The following is a 14363-nucleotide window of genomic DNA, read 5'->3' as shown; positions in this document are numbered from 1 at the left end:
TGACTTGAGTCCGATCCAGCCGACTCAGTGCGTCTGACCCGAGACTCCGCCGTCAAGTCGCTTCGGCTGATGTGGCTTTGACAGGGTTCCTCCGAATGTGAAGTTCCTGGTGGACGACATTGAGTCGGAATGGGCCTATGAACGTGACCCATTTGACTTTATCCACGCACGATACCTGGCCGGTTCGATCAGGGACTTTGGAAAATTGCTCAAGGAGTGCTATCGGTATGTCATTGAAATCGATTTTCCCTCCCTATTCTTCTTTCTCGATTCCCCAAACTCTGACGGAAAACAGATCAGTCAAACCCGGCGGCTGGGTTGAATTTCAGGACTGGGACCTCTACCCCATCTCGGAAGACGGCAGTCTCGACGGCACCGGACTCCAACGGTACTACGATGAAGTCTACGGCGCGTTCGAGGAGGCTGGCTACGAGACCCGGCCCGGGGTCAAGCTGCCGCAGTGGTTCAGGGAGGCCGGCTTCGTCAACATCCACGTGGAGAAGTTTGTCATTCCCTACGGCGTCTGGCCAAAGGATCCCCATCTGGTCGGTTTCCCAACTTGTATCAGCAATCATCATATTTTCCAGCACTGACCTCTTTTTCTCCTAACAGAAAAAACTCGGCGCCTGGGCCCAGACCCAGGCCGAATCGAGCGGCTACGAGGGCATCGCCCTGGCCGTTCTGACGCGGTACAAGCAATGGACCAAGAATGAAGTCCTGGTTCTTGCCAGTCAGGCCCGCGCCGATGGCCGGAGGCGCGACGTTCACATGATATTCAACTTGTGAGTATTACAGTATCCCGGAGTTGATCTTGTTAAACTAACCCCGAATGACCCCGTAGTTATGTCGTCTACGGCCAACGTCCCGAGATTTGACAATACAGAGTGAAACTGGGCATAGACAAGGGTGGACATTGAAAAGTTTTACACCGCGCCACGCGCGAAGCCTTTTTTTTTTTTTTTTCTTTGATTCTCCCTTTGTAGATGTAGAATATAGACAGATCCATACAAGCAGTACAACTTCTCTCCGTCCATAGTAAAGCCATCAGTGCCATCATGGTTGAAGGAGCATGCGGTCGCTCATCCTCTCCCAACATACAAATCACCGTGCTTGCCGCTGCAGTTCCAAATACCCTTACTTTCCTACCCTTGACCAACATTTCCATTGCCTGCGACCTTGGTTTGAGGTCCGGACTCTTGCGTCGTTCGTTTCGGGCACTAGCTTTAATTGATTGATGCTTGATGTTACATACTCTATATCAGTAGAGGAGTAGCTATTTGGCTATACACAGGAAACATCATTCCCATGTCAGCAATGCCAATGCATGATTCCTATTATTAATCGTCCAGAGACCAAAAAGAAGTGCAATTTGACAAATCAATCCGGGGGGTATCAGGAAGCTCTGACCGAGAGAGAAGAAATGTGCGATAGAAATCAATCATCCGGTTTGATCGTAAGAATCGACTCCGTGTCTGTTTCGGTACCCTCGGACCGCTGATCATCCGTGTTGTCCGGTTGGTGGTGATTCGGACTGATATCCTGCTCGGGCGAGTCAAGGGTGATCAACGTCGTCTCTTCTGACGACGTCGGTTCCCGTGTCTGTGGTGTTGTCGTCGTCGTCGTCCAGTCCGGCTCTGGTTGTACTGGCGTCTCAGAGACGGACGCGGTTGCTGGCTCCGGGCTGGGCTCAGGGAGACTCGTCGGCTGTGATGTCGATTCCGATGGAACCTCCGTTTCATGTTGTTGTTGCTGCTGCTGCTGCTGCTGCTCTGGCGGCTCCGGCCTCTCCTCCACCTTCTCCAATTCTTCCTCCTCCCCCTCGGCGATCGGGGCAACCCTCGACCCTGTTGGCGGCGAGTGCTTGTGCCGGCGTGTGGACGTCCCCGTTCTGACAGCCGACGGCGTGTCGAGGGTTGTCGACGGATGCTGCTGCTGCTGTTGTGCTGGCTGCACTTCGGTGGGTTCTCGCCGGAGGATTGAAAACCGGCGCCCTTCATCCACCTGCGGCGCCACCGGGGTTGCATCAGGGTCCCGCGCCGTCTCCGCCGTGGCCTCGGGCGGAATCGTGTAGTTATCTTCCGGAATCAGGTTGTAGACATCGCATACGGTCTTGAAGAACACATACAGCCCGTCGTGTCCCTCAACCTGCCGAAACACATCGCGGTGCTGGAACCAAGCGTGCGCAAAGATGCGGTACAGCCGGCGGAAGATGTTGGTCAGGTGCCGCATGCTGGTCGAGGGGCCACCGCCCGACTCGGACCCCAGCGTCAACCGACTGGGGAAGTACTTTGGGGAAGTCAAGATGTTGGTCGCCCAGTCAAGCGTATGGCAGCAGTAGTCGATTGCGCAGCACGACTTGGGCGGGTCATGCACCGCGCACAGATACTGCCACTCCGACGCGCGCATCTCCGGGCACGTCTGCGCCGAGCACGGCGGGTCCTCCGCGAAAAACGCCACGATCAGGTTGTTCACCTTCATCGTCAGGAAGCGGCAGAGCTCGTACAGCCACAGCGATCGCTCGACGCCCTCGGGCGGTTCCGCCAGCGTCACGGCGACATCGCGGGTGATGGGGTGGATCAACGACGAGCCATTGGGGCGGGTGTAGCTGTGGTAGAGCGCCTTGAGGTGTTCCTGGAGTTGGAATGGAGAATCGAGCTATGCAAACTGTTTGTCAGGTTCGTTTTTCCTTGTCGCGGTTTGGAAATCCTCGATCTACCTGTTGAAGGGGAACCAACGGAGGCCCTAGCTCCATGTCGGCCGCTTTTGTTCCCGGCCTGATGCGCCGCATCGACCCGGCCTCATTTTCCAACGGCGGAATCAGCTGCTCGCCCGAGCCCTCCCCGACCGTGGGCGACTTGGGCCCAATCTGGACCTCTGTAAAGGGGGGAGGGCTGGGGAGGCGAGGAGAGCTCGAGGGAGACACTCCTGCAGCCATAGCGGCGGTCTCTCTATCAGGGAAAGGAATGATATCAGTTATGGCCAGCTTGCGACACTGTTGTCATGGTCCACTGGTCCAGGCGTGATCGACGCGGTTGCGGAGCTCCATACCCTAAACCCTAATAAACATCCCATTTTGGAATCCACCCCCGCAGTGACTTCATCTTCGATCTGCAATATGCGAAACTATATGCCTGGCTTTGTTGAAGGATTTACGCCCATGATGAATGACGAGGATGATGCTCCTCCGGAGCTGGTCAATGTGGCCGCTTCGGCGGAGCCAGAACAAGAAGAAAATGCCAGCCGAGTGCCAATTACTCTGGTCACAGGTACGACTTTATGCAGAATTGCTGGACATTTGACAAACAGATTCTGACCGCGGCAGGCTATTTGGGAGCCGGCAAGACCACGTTGCTAAACTACATCCTCACGGAGAAACATGGCAAGAGGATCGCCGTGATTATGAACGGTCCGTTTGGTGTAATCTGAAGGTAGAACAAATGCTAACCACTCAACAGAGTTTGGAGACTGTATGTCAGCAGAATACGTTACGAAATTGACATGCCATTGACTTTTTTTTCCTGCAGCGACTGATATCGAGAAATCCATGACGATCAACCAAAACGGCCAAGAGGTTACAGAGTGGCTGGAGCTGGGCAACGGCTGCATCTGTTGCTCCGTCAAGTACCTAAGCCTGCATGCTGCAATAACAAATTGGGTAAAAAGAAAAAGATTCTGACTTTCCCACCAGGGATGCTGGCGTCCAAGCGATTGAATCCCTCATGGATCGGCGCGGAACATTTGACTACATCCTGCTGGAGACCACCGGGCTGGCGGACCCGGGCAACATCGCACCCATGTTCTGGGTGGACGACCAGCTGGGCAGCTCAATCTACCTCGATGGCATCGTCACACTCGTAGATGCAAAGAACATCCTTCGTCTCCTGGACGAGCCCGCTCCGGAGGAGACCGTGCACGCCGCCGAACCCGATTCGGAGCACAAACAACCCCCGGGCCCCGCAGTATCCATGGCCCATCTCCAAATCTCGCACGCCGACGTGGTCATCCTCAACAAGGCGGACCTCGTCACGCCCGAAGAGCTGGACCAGGTTCGTCAGCGAATCACCTCCATCAACGGCGCCGCCCGCATCCACGTCACCAGCCACGGCCGCACGCCGCAGATCGAAGGCGTCGTGCTGGACTTGCATGCATACGACCACTTGTCCTCCTCACTGGGGAGCGAATTCGCCGACAAAGGCCACGCGCATATCGATCCGCGTATTTCCACCATCACCGTCACCTATCCGGAGCGATTGCACCCGGATCAGGTCTCGCAGGTGGATGCCTGGTTGCGTGCGGTGCTCTGGGACGGGGCTATCCCGTCCCTGCCGGATAGTGAGCCGCGGCCGAGGGATTATGAGATTCACCGCCTCAAGGGCATCCTCGCGCTGTCCGATGGCTCGTTCAAAGTCATCCAGGCTGTGCGCGAGGTGTTTGAGATCCGCGACTCGCCGAACCGAGAGCGACAGCAGGAGGCACCTCAGCCCTGCAAGATTGTCCTCATCGGGCGAGACGTGGGCAAGGACACCACGCCATGGGAGAGGAGTTTCCGGTCATTTCTCAAAGAAGTAGGGTGATCCATTATATATAGAGAGAGAGAGAGACGTAAAATACAAAGGCCACACCCTCAACGCCAAGGGTATCATGATGGAATCCATAACCCACCCAACACAGAAAACACAAAAAGAAAATGACCGAGAAATGTAAGAAAAAGGGGAAAGATGATTCAAGGTTGAAACCTCAACCGAAACTTTCTCCCCCTCCCTTCTTCCCGGACCTTATATAGAAACCTCGCAATGGCCTCCTGTTCCACCACACCCATGCTATTGAAATGCTTCCGCACCGCGAGCGCTAGCTGCTCCTTGGACACTCTCGGCTGCCCGATAACCCGATGCAGGACGCGATCACCGCCACTACCGGGTTCTTGCTGTTGATGTTGATGATACGGCGCATACAGCGGATGTGGATCATACTGGGACGTCGACGATGATGTTGCCGATCCAGCCCGCGATTGATTACTCGTGGTATTCGCCGCGGCGGCAGCCGTCGCACTCGCTACTGCATGCCTCCGCGCCGCAATTGCCGTCGGCGACCGCAACCCTACCCCCGACGAGAGGAGCAATTGCGTGTAGGGCCGCGAGTAAGCACTGGGTGTCGACAGGCGGTAGGCGTAGCGGTAATCATGGAGAACGGAGAGGGGCATTTCCGTCCATTGAATCTATTCAATTACAATCAGCAACAACTTACTACAAAAGGAAAAGCAAGGTATATACGTACCCCCGGTAATTCATCCGTTTCTTGCTCTTGCTGCTGCTGCTGTTGTTGTTGTTGTTGCTGCTGCTGTGGATCAACTTTTGTTGTCTGCGTGGCGAGATTCGTCGTCGTTGAACCTCCACCCGGTTTTCTCGATCTCTGGCCTGTCGAGGCAGCCGTCGATGTCGGCGGCAGTCTGTTCGTTGTTGCTGCTGTCCCGCTGGACGCTTCAGACCGGGAATCATCCGTTGCAGCGGCGGTCACTGCCGTCGCCGCTGTCGTGGTCCCCGTTGTCGCGGTCGTCGTCGGCCGCTGGCTAGTAGCAGTCGTACTGCGAGGAGGGGCCATGATTCAATTCACCAGAGACACAATTCCGTTGCATCCGCCGGTGTAAATACAATACTTTTCATCGCCGACTAAATCATGAACATTCAAAACCATCCAGGCTGTTGCCATGGCGTCGCCGGGCAAGCTCCGCTTCGGCTCAAGTTCTAGGCGGTCTAGAGCGGCAGAAACGCATCTGCTCCGAATGTGGTAATATGAGTACATCACGTGATACATAAAGCCCTAACCCTACTCGCGGCCATACGGAGAAAGAAAACGCTCGCCGCTCAGCCACTCCGCGTCACTCGACTATCTCCTGGAGTCCTGGCTCCTGAGATGAACAGCAACTGATGAGCTATGGGGTCTCTGTACTCGTATGTCTGGAGGAGTTACCCGCTCGATACAATCAAATGAGCAAGTTGATGTGCCATGCCGAGCTCCCGAGGTTGGACCACGGACAAGAGGAAGTAGACCTACCATTTACCGGTATGATAAGCACGTGCAAGGGTTGCTGCGGTTTCAGGGGTACAAGACAGATCATCATCAATAGATTCGATACCGAGTAGTAGAGTACAGTACATAGTGTATGGAGTAGAGTACATACTCTTGCGTTTTGAGTTCTACGCCTCTCGGCATCGATGCTCAAGTTCAGCCGCAAATCCAACTTCTCATGCGCCCGACGTTCAAGAGACCGCGGAATGCGCAGAAAAATTGAGAAGCAAAGATAAGACCACCTGTTTCGAGGAATGCTCCTCGTTGGCTCTTTGTTGTTGCTTATCTACAGGAAGAACAACCTGGATGTACAATTTATCTTCTTCATGTGAAGAAGGGTCGTGGGGCGTTCGATTTCTTCTAGAAGCAGAGCTATCAGGCACTACAGTATGAGATTTTGGAACGGAGAGATCTGATGATACTGTGGACTGTACGGAGTATGTAGTGGAGGTATCGGGTTTTTCTTTCCCCGTTGCAACTCCAGACGGAGGATGGAAGAAGATACGGAGTTTCCGAAGGAGGCTTCGAGTAAAGTACTGTAACCACTATGTACAGTACCTGACACGGCATTTGTCCTCCTAGCTTGTACCTTCGGCGACACCTAATGCCCTAACCCAAGTCGGTCGGACGTCGGCAGTCGGACCACCTCAGCCGGCATGCCGAGGGAGTCGAGCACGGAGAGAAAAGAAAAAAAAAAAAAAATTAGATCGACCCACGGCGGACAAACGGCAGCCGAGACGGAAAATTTCCTGGGCCTTGGCCCGCCCCAAAATGCCCACACCCCAATGTCACAATTTGGAGACTGTGTGGGTGGGTGGCAAAACGAGGGAGGAAAAAATTTTTCCTTTCTGAAGGAAGAAAACCCGTGAGACTTGAGAGTGAAACAGCATTGCACATTCCGTCATTATATTTGACAAGAAGATTGATTACTTCCATGACACAAAAGACCCAGCGGACAACCAGTTTGAGATCAAATTCAAAGTGGTCAGTCCGAGAACACCCGATGTGTCCGGTCAGTTCAGCATCCGCTACTCGTTGACTCCAAGTGCGTTAACTCGAACAACTGGAACAAGCAATTACCCCGTGCAGTTGGCTTTTGAAAAGCGGAAATCTGGATCAGAACTTAACGACGGGGGGGGGCGCAAAACTCAATACTAATGTTGATCTTTGGAAGATTTGCTGAACCAGTATGTACTAACCTACGGAGTACGAGTTGCATTGATCGACCGGAAAGCAGGGAAAAGCATAACCTAGTAGGCTACTTTGTAACTAATCGCAGCAGTTCAAAAGCAGGAAAAATCAGCAACAAGGAGGATCGACTTGAAGTTGGAGCACTCCCTGTCCTCTGTCGATGCCAACTCTGCCAATAATACATCATGAATCACGCCCAGATGACGCAATCTCTGGAGGGCCAAAATCGGCCCCTTTCTTCCATCCAGATTCGGGACTTGTCTAGAACTCGTCTCGAGACCCTTTTCCGTCATTCCCCACACTTTGTCGGTGAGGTGCGTGGCGATAACTTGTTCCGGTCGTCGCATTAAGCCCTGCAATCAGAGTGACAGTCAATTCAATCGGAAAGTCGCGACGGATAAGTTGATTACTGTACTGTAACTACCTGTAATTGACGGAGTTTCTCCGTGCTTTGTTCCGGGCTGACTTGTCCGCTCATTCGAGACTAGACGTCTCATGGGCTGGTTAGACAGGTCAAAGCGATAGTACAGTATGTACTGTAGAGTGTAGAGTACTCAATGCTGCATCCTGCTGATCCTGCTCTGCTCTTCCCGACAACTACTGAGCCATGCATGCCATCCTTGCCTCTGTCCCAATGCGCGCGGATCATCGGTCAAAGGCAATGAACACGACGTGATCAATGACCTGTCGAATTGGCCATATTGCGCAACCATCACGTGCGGGATGCGAGAGAGAGGACCAACCCACCATCATGGCATAATCAAGACCAGGGGTTGTGCATGATTCATCAGAGGAAGCGCGCGATGCGCCCATGGTCGGCACTTCTCCCAGGTGATGAACTTGTTCTCGATTCCGTACACTGACTTGTAATTTTGTACCTACTGCGGAATCAATCAATCATCGATCGGGATGTACTCCAGAGCTGGGAATTAGGCACGAGACCAATGTCTGCCCAGTCAACGCCTTTGGCAAGGAAAACCAATTCATTATTAGATATTATCTTGCAGTTCATAAAAAAGGCGGTGTTCAATCATGGAACAGAGCGGTCAGCTCATGCACCCGTCAGGCAGATCAGTCTTTTGCTGTTTCAGAACAGCCCGGCATGGGCACAATTCATCATACGAACTCCCGCCCAGCGACCACAAATGCAGGCTTTGAAGCAATGTTAGTAAGCTACGGACTCAATTTGAGTTGAGACTCCTCGTGCCTCGACTCCGCGGGTATCTCTGATCTGTCAGTCAGCCTGACGCGGACTCCCCGAAATCTTGGTCGAATCACAATCACAAAGCGCAGTTCGGGTCGTTGATTGGATCGATGCCAACATAGTCACAAACCAACTGAATGTCTGAATCTTCCTTCAGCGCAAACTGCGGTCCTCTGCGGAGGCTGTGATCACTTCTCCGTCATCACTGTGATGGCCAGCCGCACATCAAGCCTTGCGATTGTCCGTCAGTGGCTTTGGAGTTCTATGTCGTGCAGTTCTCACACTGTCTCATATCACTACTAAGCCTAAAGTCTATTTTTTGCAGGTCGCGGATCTGGTCACATTTCGGCTTTCGCAGACTACGATAGCGAGGAATGCGCAAGGAGAGGAACAGCAATCCCCCTGAGGGGTTGTATCTTTTCTCCTTGATTCGACCGCGTGCAACCCAGCGGCAAGTTGCATTTGGAGAAGATCATTCATGATGATCATCACCCCACACGTCGGCAAGCATCCTGTCGCAACCCCGGATTTCAAAGGGACGGAGAAGCTGATGCGGAGAGAGATGCATGCATCCAGCGAACAAAGGAAAAAAAAAAAAAAAAAAAAAAAAACGAAAAGAAAATTGCGTGATCCGTGTGCGGAGGTGATCAGAGGCTAGCACACATCGAATCAGAGGATACTGCTGTTCTGGGACAAGAGCAAGATCGGTAAATCAGCGAGCTGAGAAAAGACTTTACTCGCTGCCCGCGTATTTTTCGTCTTCATCTTTGCTCAAGTCTGAAAAGGTACCTCCAGCACGGAGGTACGGAGTCCTCACGGAGTACAATTCTCCGTGATACTACTGTACCCCTAGACTTGGCGTGGGGGAATTCCACGACTACATACACGACAGCATTTCGAAGATGTCACCCCTGAGAGACTCCTGCATGGGTACTGGTACCAAGGAACTACTTTTTTCAAATGGAACATGGACATATGTACCTTACAGGTAGGTAGCTAGGAGTGCATAGAGTAGGTAACAGTTGGTGAGTTGGCACTTGATTCAGAGTTGAAACCTCTTTAACCGGCAACAGATACATACGTGTAACCGTGCCGGGTATTTACCGTACCACCGTATCAATTCAGCTTGAATCCAGAGTCTCTCCTCCGTACCTCCGTTCTGGCAAATGATACCCCGTAGGGCTATCTCCTCGTTCCTCCGCAGGGATTATACTCGTCTGTCTACTCGAAGAGATAGCCTCCGGTTGGCTTGATTAGCCAGTCCGAGTTGTTAATAAGGAAACTGCCGGTATCTTACGTACGGAATATGTATGTATATACGTATAACTCGACAAATTCTCCGCAATCGTTCAGCTAGATGTCCACTGCAGTGAGTGCAGTCTGAGTCCGCTCTGCATTCCCAGAATCCAGCACGTGGTGTTCGAATTCTCGTCCTCCTCCGTACAAGGTACTCACTTTAGAGTTCATGACGAACATGCGAGGATGTGACCGTCAAACCGGAACTCCCCAGTAGGGCAAACCTTCAGTTGTCCCTGTGGATCATCCCATCCCCAGAATTCCGCCTCGCGGGCACTCCGAGGCTCTGACTCCTTGTGATCCAATCAACGGAGGTTATGGAATCACGCTCGGCACATGTCCGGCATTCCACCCCATTCATCCGTTAACTATCTCGCAGAGCGAGCCGAGTCGACGATTGATCTAGGATCGAAGTATCGATTTCAAGCTCTCCATTTTGTCCAGGATGAAGAGTGTAGGCTTGTAATAGCAGATACTACATGTACAGTATTACTATTACAGGGTTGGAGACTCGACTGAAAGATTGATAGCGGATCCGGAGACGCGATTCGCCCGTGGCGCCACCAGCTGCAGGTTCACTGACTGCGGGATCCAATCCGCGCCCCGTTGAGGATCATTCTCCTTATCTACTCCGTACAGTACAGTACACCAAGTATCTGCAAGGCCACCCGGCACTGGGAGTCATCCCTGAAGTGATCCAGGCATTCAGCATTGTGTGCAAGGACATCCGAAGAACCCCGTCTATGGTGATATGGACATGTGATGCATCATATTCCCAAGTTCCCCGTATTCCGGAGTCGTACGAACTACGAAGGACTCATGGATGTATGGATGCATCGAACGAGTTCCTGTTACTATTCTTGGCGGATTCTCTTGGGTTCGCCGGGCTTCAGGAAAGTTCCGGAGAAAAGCCGCATCATCTGAACGTCATATTGGAGCGACTTTCCGAGAGATTTTCGTGTCTACCCCAAATGGCCAGACCGCATTCTCTCAGTCTCAGATTTCATGTGCAGATACTGTATTCTTCTGTAGGTTATGTCCGAAGGATGGATAGGTTATACCATGTGATTGGCAATAAATGAGGTGACACGTTACAAACCAAGATCTGTGGCGACTGGCGAGCTTCAGCTCAGCTCAACAGGTTCTGCAGGTCCAGGCATCCCATTCTCCCGCATGATTTGTCGTGGCTGACGCCATCCGCGGGGGGGACGCTGGATGCCGATGAAGTCATCACGTTGTATGGAGTGTTGAGCTCTCTGCAAGCTGCATCAGAGACTCTGGGGTAGGCCAATATAGGGCTTTGCTCAGATGGAGAGACCAATCCAAGAGACTCTCTGTACGCAATTGATAAGTCAGACGGATGTCTGATTGTATATATCGGATTGTTGTCTTGCAACAATCAAACATGGATACAGCTCTGTATGTATGTAGGTTAGATACTGACTGACCTCCAGGCTCAAGCTAGGATGAGGCAATTGTCAGAAATTCTCCAGATCTGCGCAATACCCGCGCTACCCGGCCGAGGAAATGGGAATTGGGGGATGCTTGGGGACACGCACCTGATAGGATCAGCGCCACAACCCCTTAGTAACTTTCGGCCCTTTTTCGTCGTTGAACCTCCACCCGGTTTTCTCGATCTCTGGCCTGTCGAGGCAGCCGTCGATGTCGGCGGCAGTCTGTTCGTTGTTGCTGCTGTCCCGCTGGACGCTTCAGACCGGGAATCATCCGTTGCAGCGGCGGTCACTGCCGTCGCCGCTGTCGTGGTCCCCGTTGTCGCGGTCGTCGTCGGCCGCTGGCTAGTAGCAGTCGTTTTTTTCTTTTTTTTTTTTTTTTTCCTTTTTTTTTTTTTTTTTTCCTTTTTTTTTTCCAAGGCGCTTGTCCCCACATTCTCCTGCTGACTGTGCCTTGGGGTTCTCTTTGGATGATATCACCCGAAACAAGAGGCAATGATGCCACCGTGTCCTGAAAAGGCGGCAATACCGGTCAATTCTTTTCTCTGCTGAATTGGAGCCTTGTCTGTCTGATACTGTATGTACAGTTGAAGGTGCAGACGTGGTCATTCCGTCCCAGCAGGGAAGGCGGGCGGCTGTAACTACATATAGTTATTCGAGCAAGAGCCACTCTCGGTGAAGACGAAGAAGACGGAACAGGGAGCGGAACGGTCAGGGTTTTCCTTCTTGGGGCTCGGTCTTTTTTTTTTTTTTTTTTTTTGCCCCCCAATCACTCCCCCACACCCACTTCTACCCGCTTAATTGTCACTGCCCACAAGGGTTAGTCATCCCCGTCGGTCCGCCTTATTTTTATCTTCCCATTCCGCCCCTCGTCCTTACTTCAACTCCCTTTTTTTCCCCCAGATTCCTTCGGTTTACTTCTCCATCTTTCCTCCCCCGTCGTTTGTTCTCCTTGGATAAATACCACTCGTTTTGAGACTCTTTCCCTCCACATCGTCGCCCTCTCTTTCATCCACCACCGCAAATCAACCCGAGTATCCCAGTGTGATCCGGCTCATGCCCCCGCCTGCATCGGCCGTTGACTTTTCAAATTTACTGAATCCTCAGTCCGACGGCAAGGAATCCCCCGGCGGCGAGAAGGACAAGCGCGACCAATCCACGGCGCCGGCCACGGCCCCGAATTCCACTTCTCGGTCCCAATCGATGCCTTCGTCGGCCAGTCTAATACCGCCGCTCATGAAGGGTGCACGTTCGACGACGGAGGAGCAGCCCCGTCAGGATCTTCCGCGGCCGTACAAATGCCCGCTCTGCGACCGCGCCTTCCACCGCTTGGAGCATCAGACCCGCCATATCCGCACGCATACCGGCGAGAAGCCGCATGCCTGCCAGTTCCCCGGATGCACAAAGCGCTTTAGTCGGTCCGATGAGTTGACCCGACATTCCCGCATCCATACCAACCCGAACTCGCGAAGAAGCAACAAGGCCCAGCAGATCGCCGCCGCTGCGGCAGCCGCCGCCGCTGCGGCCGGGCAGCAGGATGCGTCCGCAATGATGCCCCCACCAAGCAAGCCCATCGTGCGATCGGCGCCGGCGTCCCAGGTCGCCTCGCCGGACGTTTCTCCGCCGCAATCGTACAGCAATCATGTCTCGTACCTGCGGTCGAACCTGGGTCCCTACTCGCGCTACGGTGAGCGCTCCTCGTCCGGGATGGACATCAATCTGCTGGCAACCGCAGCGTCCCAAGTCGAGCGGGATGACCATGCGCTCTTCCAGCGAAATCACCATCTGCCGGGCTCGCGGATGTCAACCGGATCCCGTCTCCCGTCGCTATCGGCCTACTCGCTCTCGCACAACATGAACCGATCGCATTCGCATGATGACGAGGACATCTACACTCAGCATCGGGTCAAGCGGTCAAGGCCCAACTCACCCAACTCGACCGCGCCGTCGTCGCCGACGTTTTCGCATGATTCGTTGTCGCCGACACCAGACCATACGCCGCTGGCCACACCGGCGCACTCTCCGCGGCTGCGTCCGTTTGGCGCGAACGATCTGCAGCTGCCGTCCATCCGTCAATTATCCATCAACGTCAGTCCGGCTCTGGCGCCGATGGAGCCCTCGGCCGACGGGCCACCGGTGTATCATCCCAACACGACATCCTCGGGTCCCAGCATCAGCGATATCATGAGCCGGCCGGACGGCGCACAACGAAAGTTGCCCGTGCCGCAAGTACCGCGGATCGCCGTTCAGGACATGCTCAATCCGAGCAGTGGGTTCCCTCCGAGTTCCGCCTCGGCTTCGGGGCCCATCAACGAGTTTCCGGAGCGGTATTGACCGTCACGAACCACAAAAGATACTCTTCTCTCCATTCTTTAAAACCTTTTTTTCTTCGACTTTGTTTTCTGATAAGACTATAGACCAGACTATCATATTTTTTTTTTCTCTTTCCTGTCTGATCTATCATGGTGGATGGAGGTCGCGGCTGGTTTTGTTCTCTTTTTTTTGATCACGGTGTCCATGGGAGCGTGTGGCATGTTGAGTTTCATCATAATAGACGGGGCCCGGTGGGAAAAAAGGAATAATCATTAGAGATATTAGACGTTACAACCAATGTATTTGACTGACGATATGCCTTCCTTCTCTCCTGAACATACTCTTCAGAGTTTGACGAGGAATACCATACTATCTATATTCATCAGCCTTGACTTGGAAATTCGTAAACTAATTACTTCATGTATATACTTTGTACAGTAGATGGGATACCCTCCGATTCAATCCTCTTGCGGCTTTCATACTCTCAGTTTCTTCAGAGGTTTGAGGTCTGGACAACTGCCTACTAGTGATTATCAACCTAGTTCAAGGACTAATGTCCTCTCCATCCATCCACCCATCAGATCGATCCGATTGAGTTGATCGTCACGTGTCTCGTTTCAGGCAGGAAATGGAGGCGCAGTTGGGCTGCGGAGTAAGGACAGACAGGGTACATTACATACATACCGGGTGTGCTTTGAGGTCCCAGGGTCAGGGTCGGAGGGAACTGATCACCACCTTTCTTCATCATGCGCGCGGGATTTTGATCACACTTTTGAGTTCTCAACGCTCGGTTCAAAGGAATTATACTCGGGACGGAGTCATTGATCTTTTCAATCAACATG

General features: G+C 52.9%; 5 protein-coding genes across 5 annotated transcripts; 3 read left to right on the top strand and 2 right to left on the bottom strand.

Annotated features, from left to right (window-relative positions):
* Positions 1–227: 227 nt before the first annotated feature.
* On the top strand, positions 228–875 carry VTN31DRAFT_3211 (uncharacterized protein; the record flags this gene model as incomplete). The annotated part of the gene is made up of 3 exons (XM_069403466.1): positions 228–545; positions 613–782; positions 842–875. The coding sequence occupies 3 exons, from the start codon at positions 228–230 to the stop codon at positions 873–875; spliced, it is 522 nt and encodes a 173-aa protein (XP_069262644.1).
* A 559-nt stretch (positions 876–1434) lies between these two features.
* Positions 1435–2935, bottom strand: VTN31DRAFT_3210 (uncharacterized protein; the record flags this gene model as incomplete). Its single annotated transcript, XM_069403465.1, has 2 exons — positions 1435–2655; positions 2717–2935. The coding sequence occupies 2 exons, from the start codon at positions 2933–2935 to the stop codon at positions 1435–1437; spliced, it is 1440 nt and encodes a 479-aa protein (XP_069262643.1).
* A 192-nt stretch (positions 2936–3127) lies between these two features.
* VTN31DRAFT_3209 (uncharacterized protein) lies at positions 3128–4574 on the top strand (the record flags this gene model as incomplete). Its single annotated transcript, XM_069403463.1, has 5 exons — positions 3128–3266; positions 3323–3406; positions 3456–3467; positions 3525–3621; positions 3689–4574. 5 exons carry the CDS (start codon positions 3128–3130, stop codon positions 4572–4574), a joined length of 1218 nt encoding a protein of 405 aa, XP_069262642.1.
* A 149-nt stretch (positions 4575–4723) lies between these two features.
* VTN31DRAFT_3208 (uncharacterized protein) lies at positions 4724–5598 on the bottom strand (the record flags this gene model as incomplete). Its single annotated transcript, XM_069403462.1, has 2 exons — positions 4724–5215; positions 5275–5598. 2 exons carry the CDS (start codon positions 5596–5598, stop codon positions 4724–4726), a joined length of 816 nt encoding a protein of 271 aa, XP_069262641.1.
* Positions 5599–12264: 6666 nt separating this feature from the next.
* On the top strand, positions 12265–13542 carry VTN31DRAFT_3207 (uncharacterized protein; the record flags this gene model as incomplete). Its single annotated transcript, XM_069403461.1, has 1 exon — positions 12265–13542. The coding sequence occupies one exon, from the start codon at positions 12265–12267 to the stop codon at positions 13540–13542; it is 1278 nt and encodes a 425-aa protein (XP_069262640.1).
* Between the last annotated feature and the right edge of the window lie 821 nt (positions 13543–14363).

The sequence above is a fragment of the Thermomyces dupontii genome, assembly GCF_041956625.1.
Source record: "Thermomyces dupontii strain NRRL 2155 unplaced genomic scaffold VTN31scaffold_2, whole genome shotgun sequence".
In the NCBI taxonomy this organism is placed as follows: domain Eukaryota; kingdom Fungi; phylum Ascomycota; class Eurotiomycetes; order Eurotiales; family Trichocomaceae; genus Thermomyces; species Thermomyces dupontii.
The sequence above is the reverse complement of the archived record's forward strand: the minus strand, read 5'-3'. Positions and strand labels throughout refer to the sequence as shown.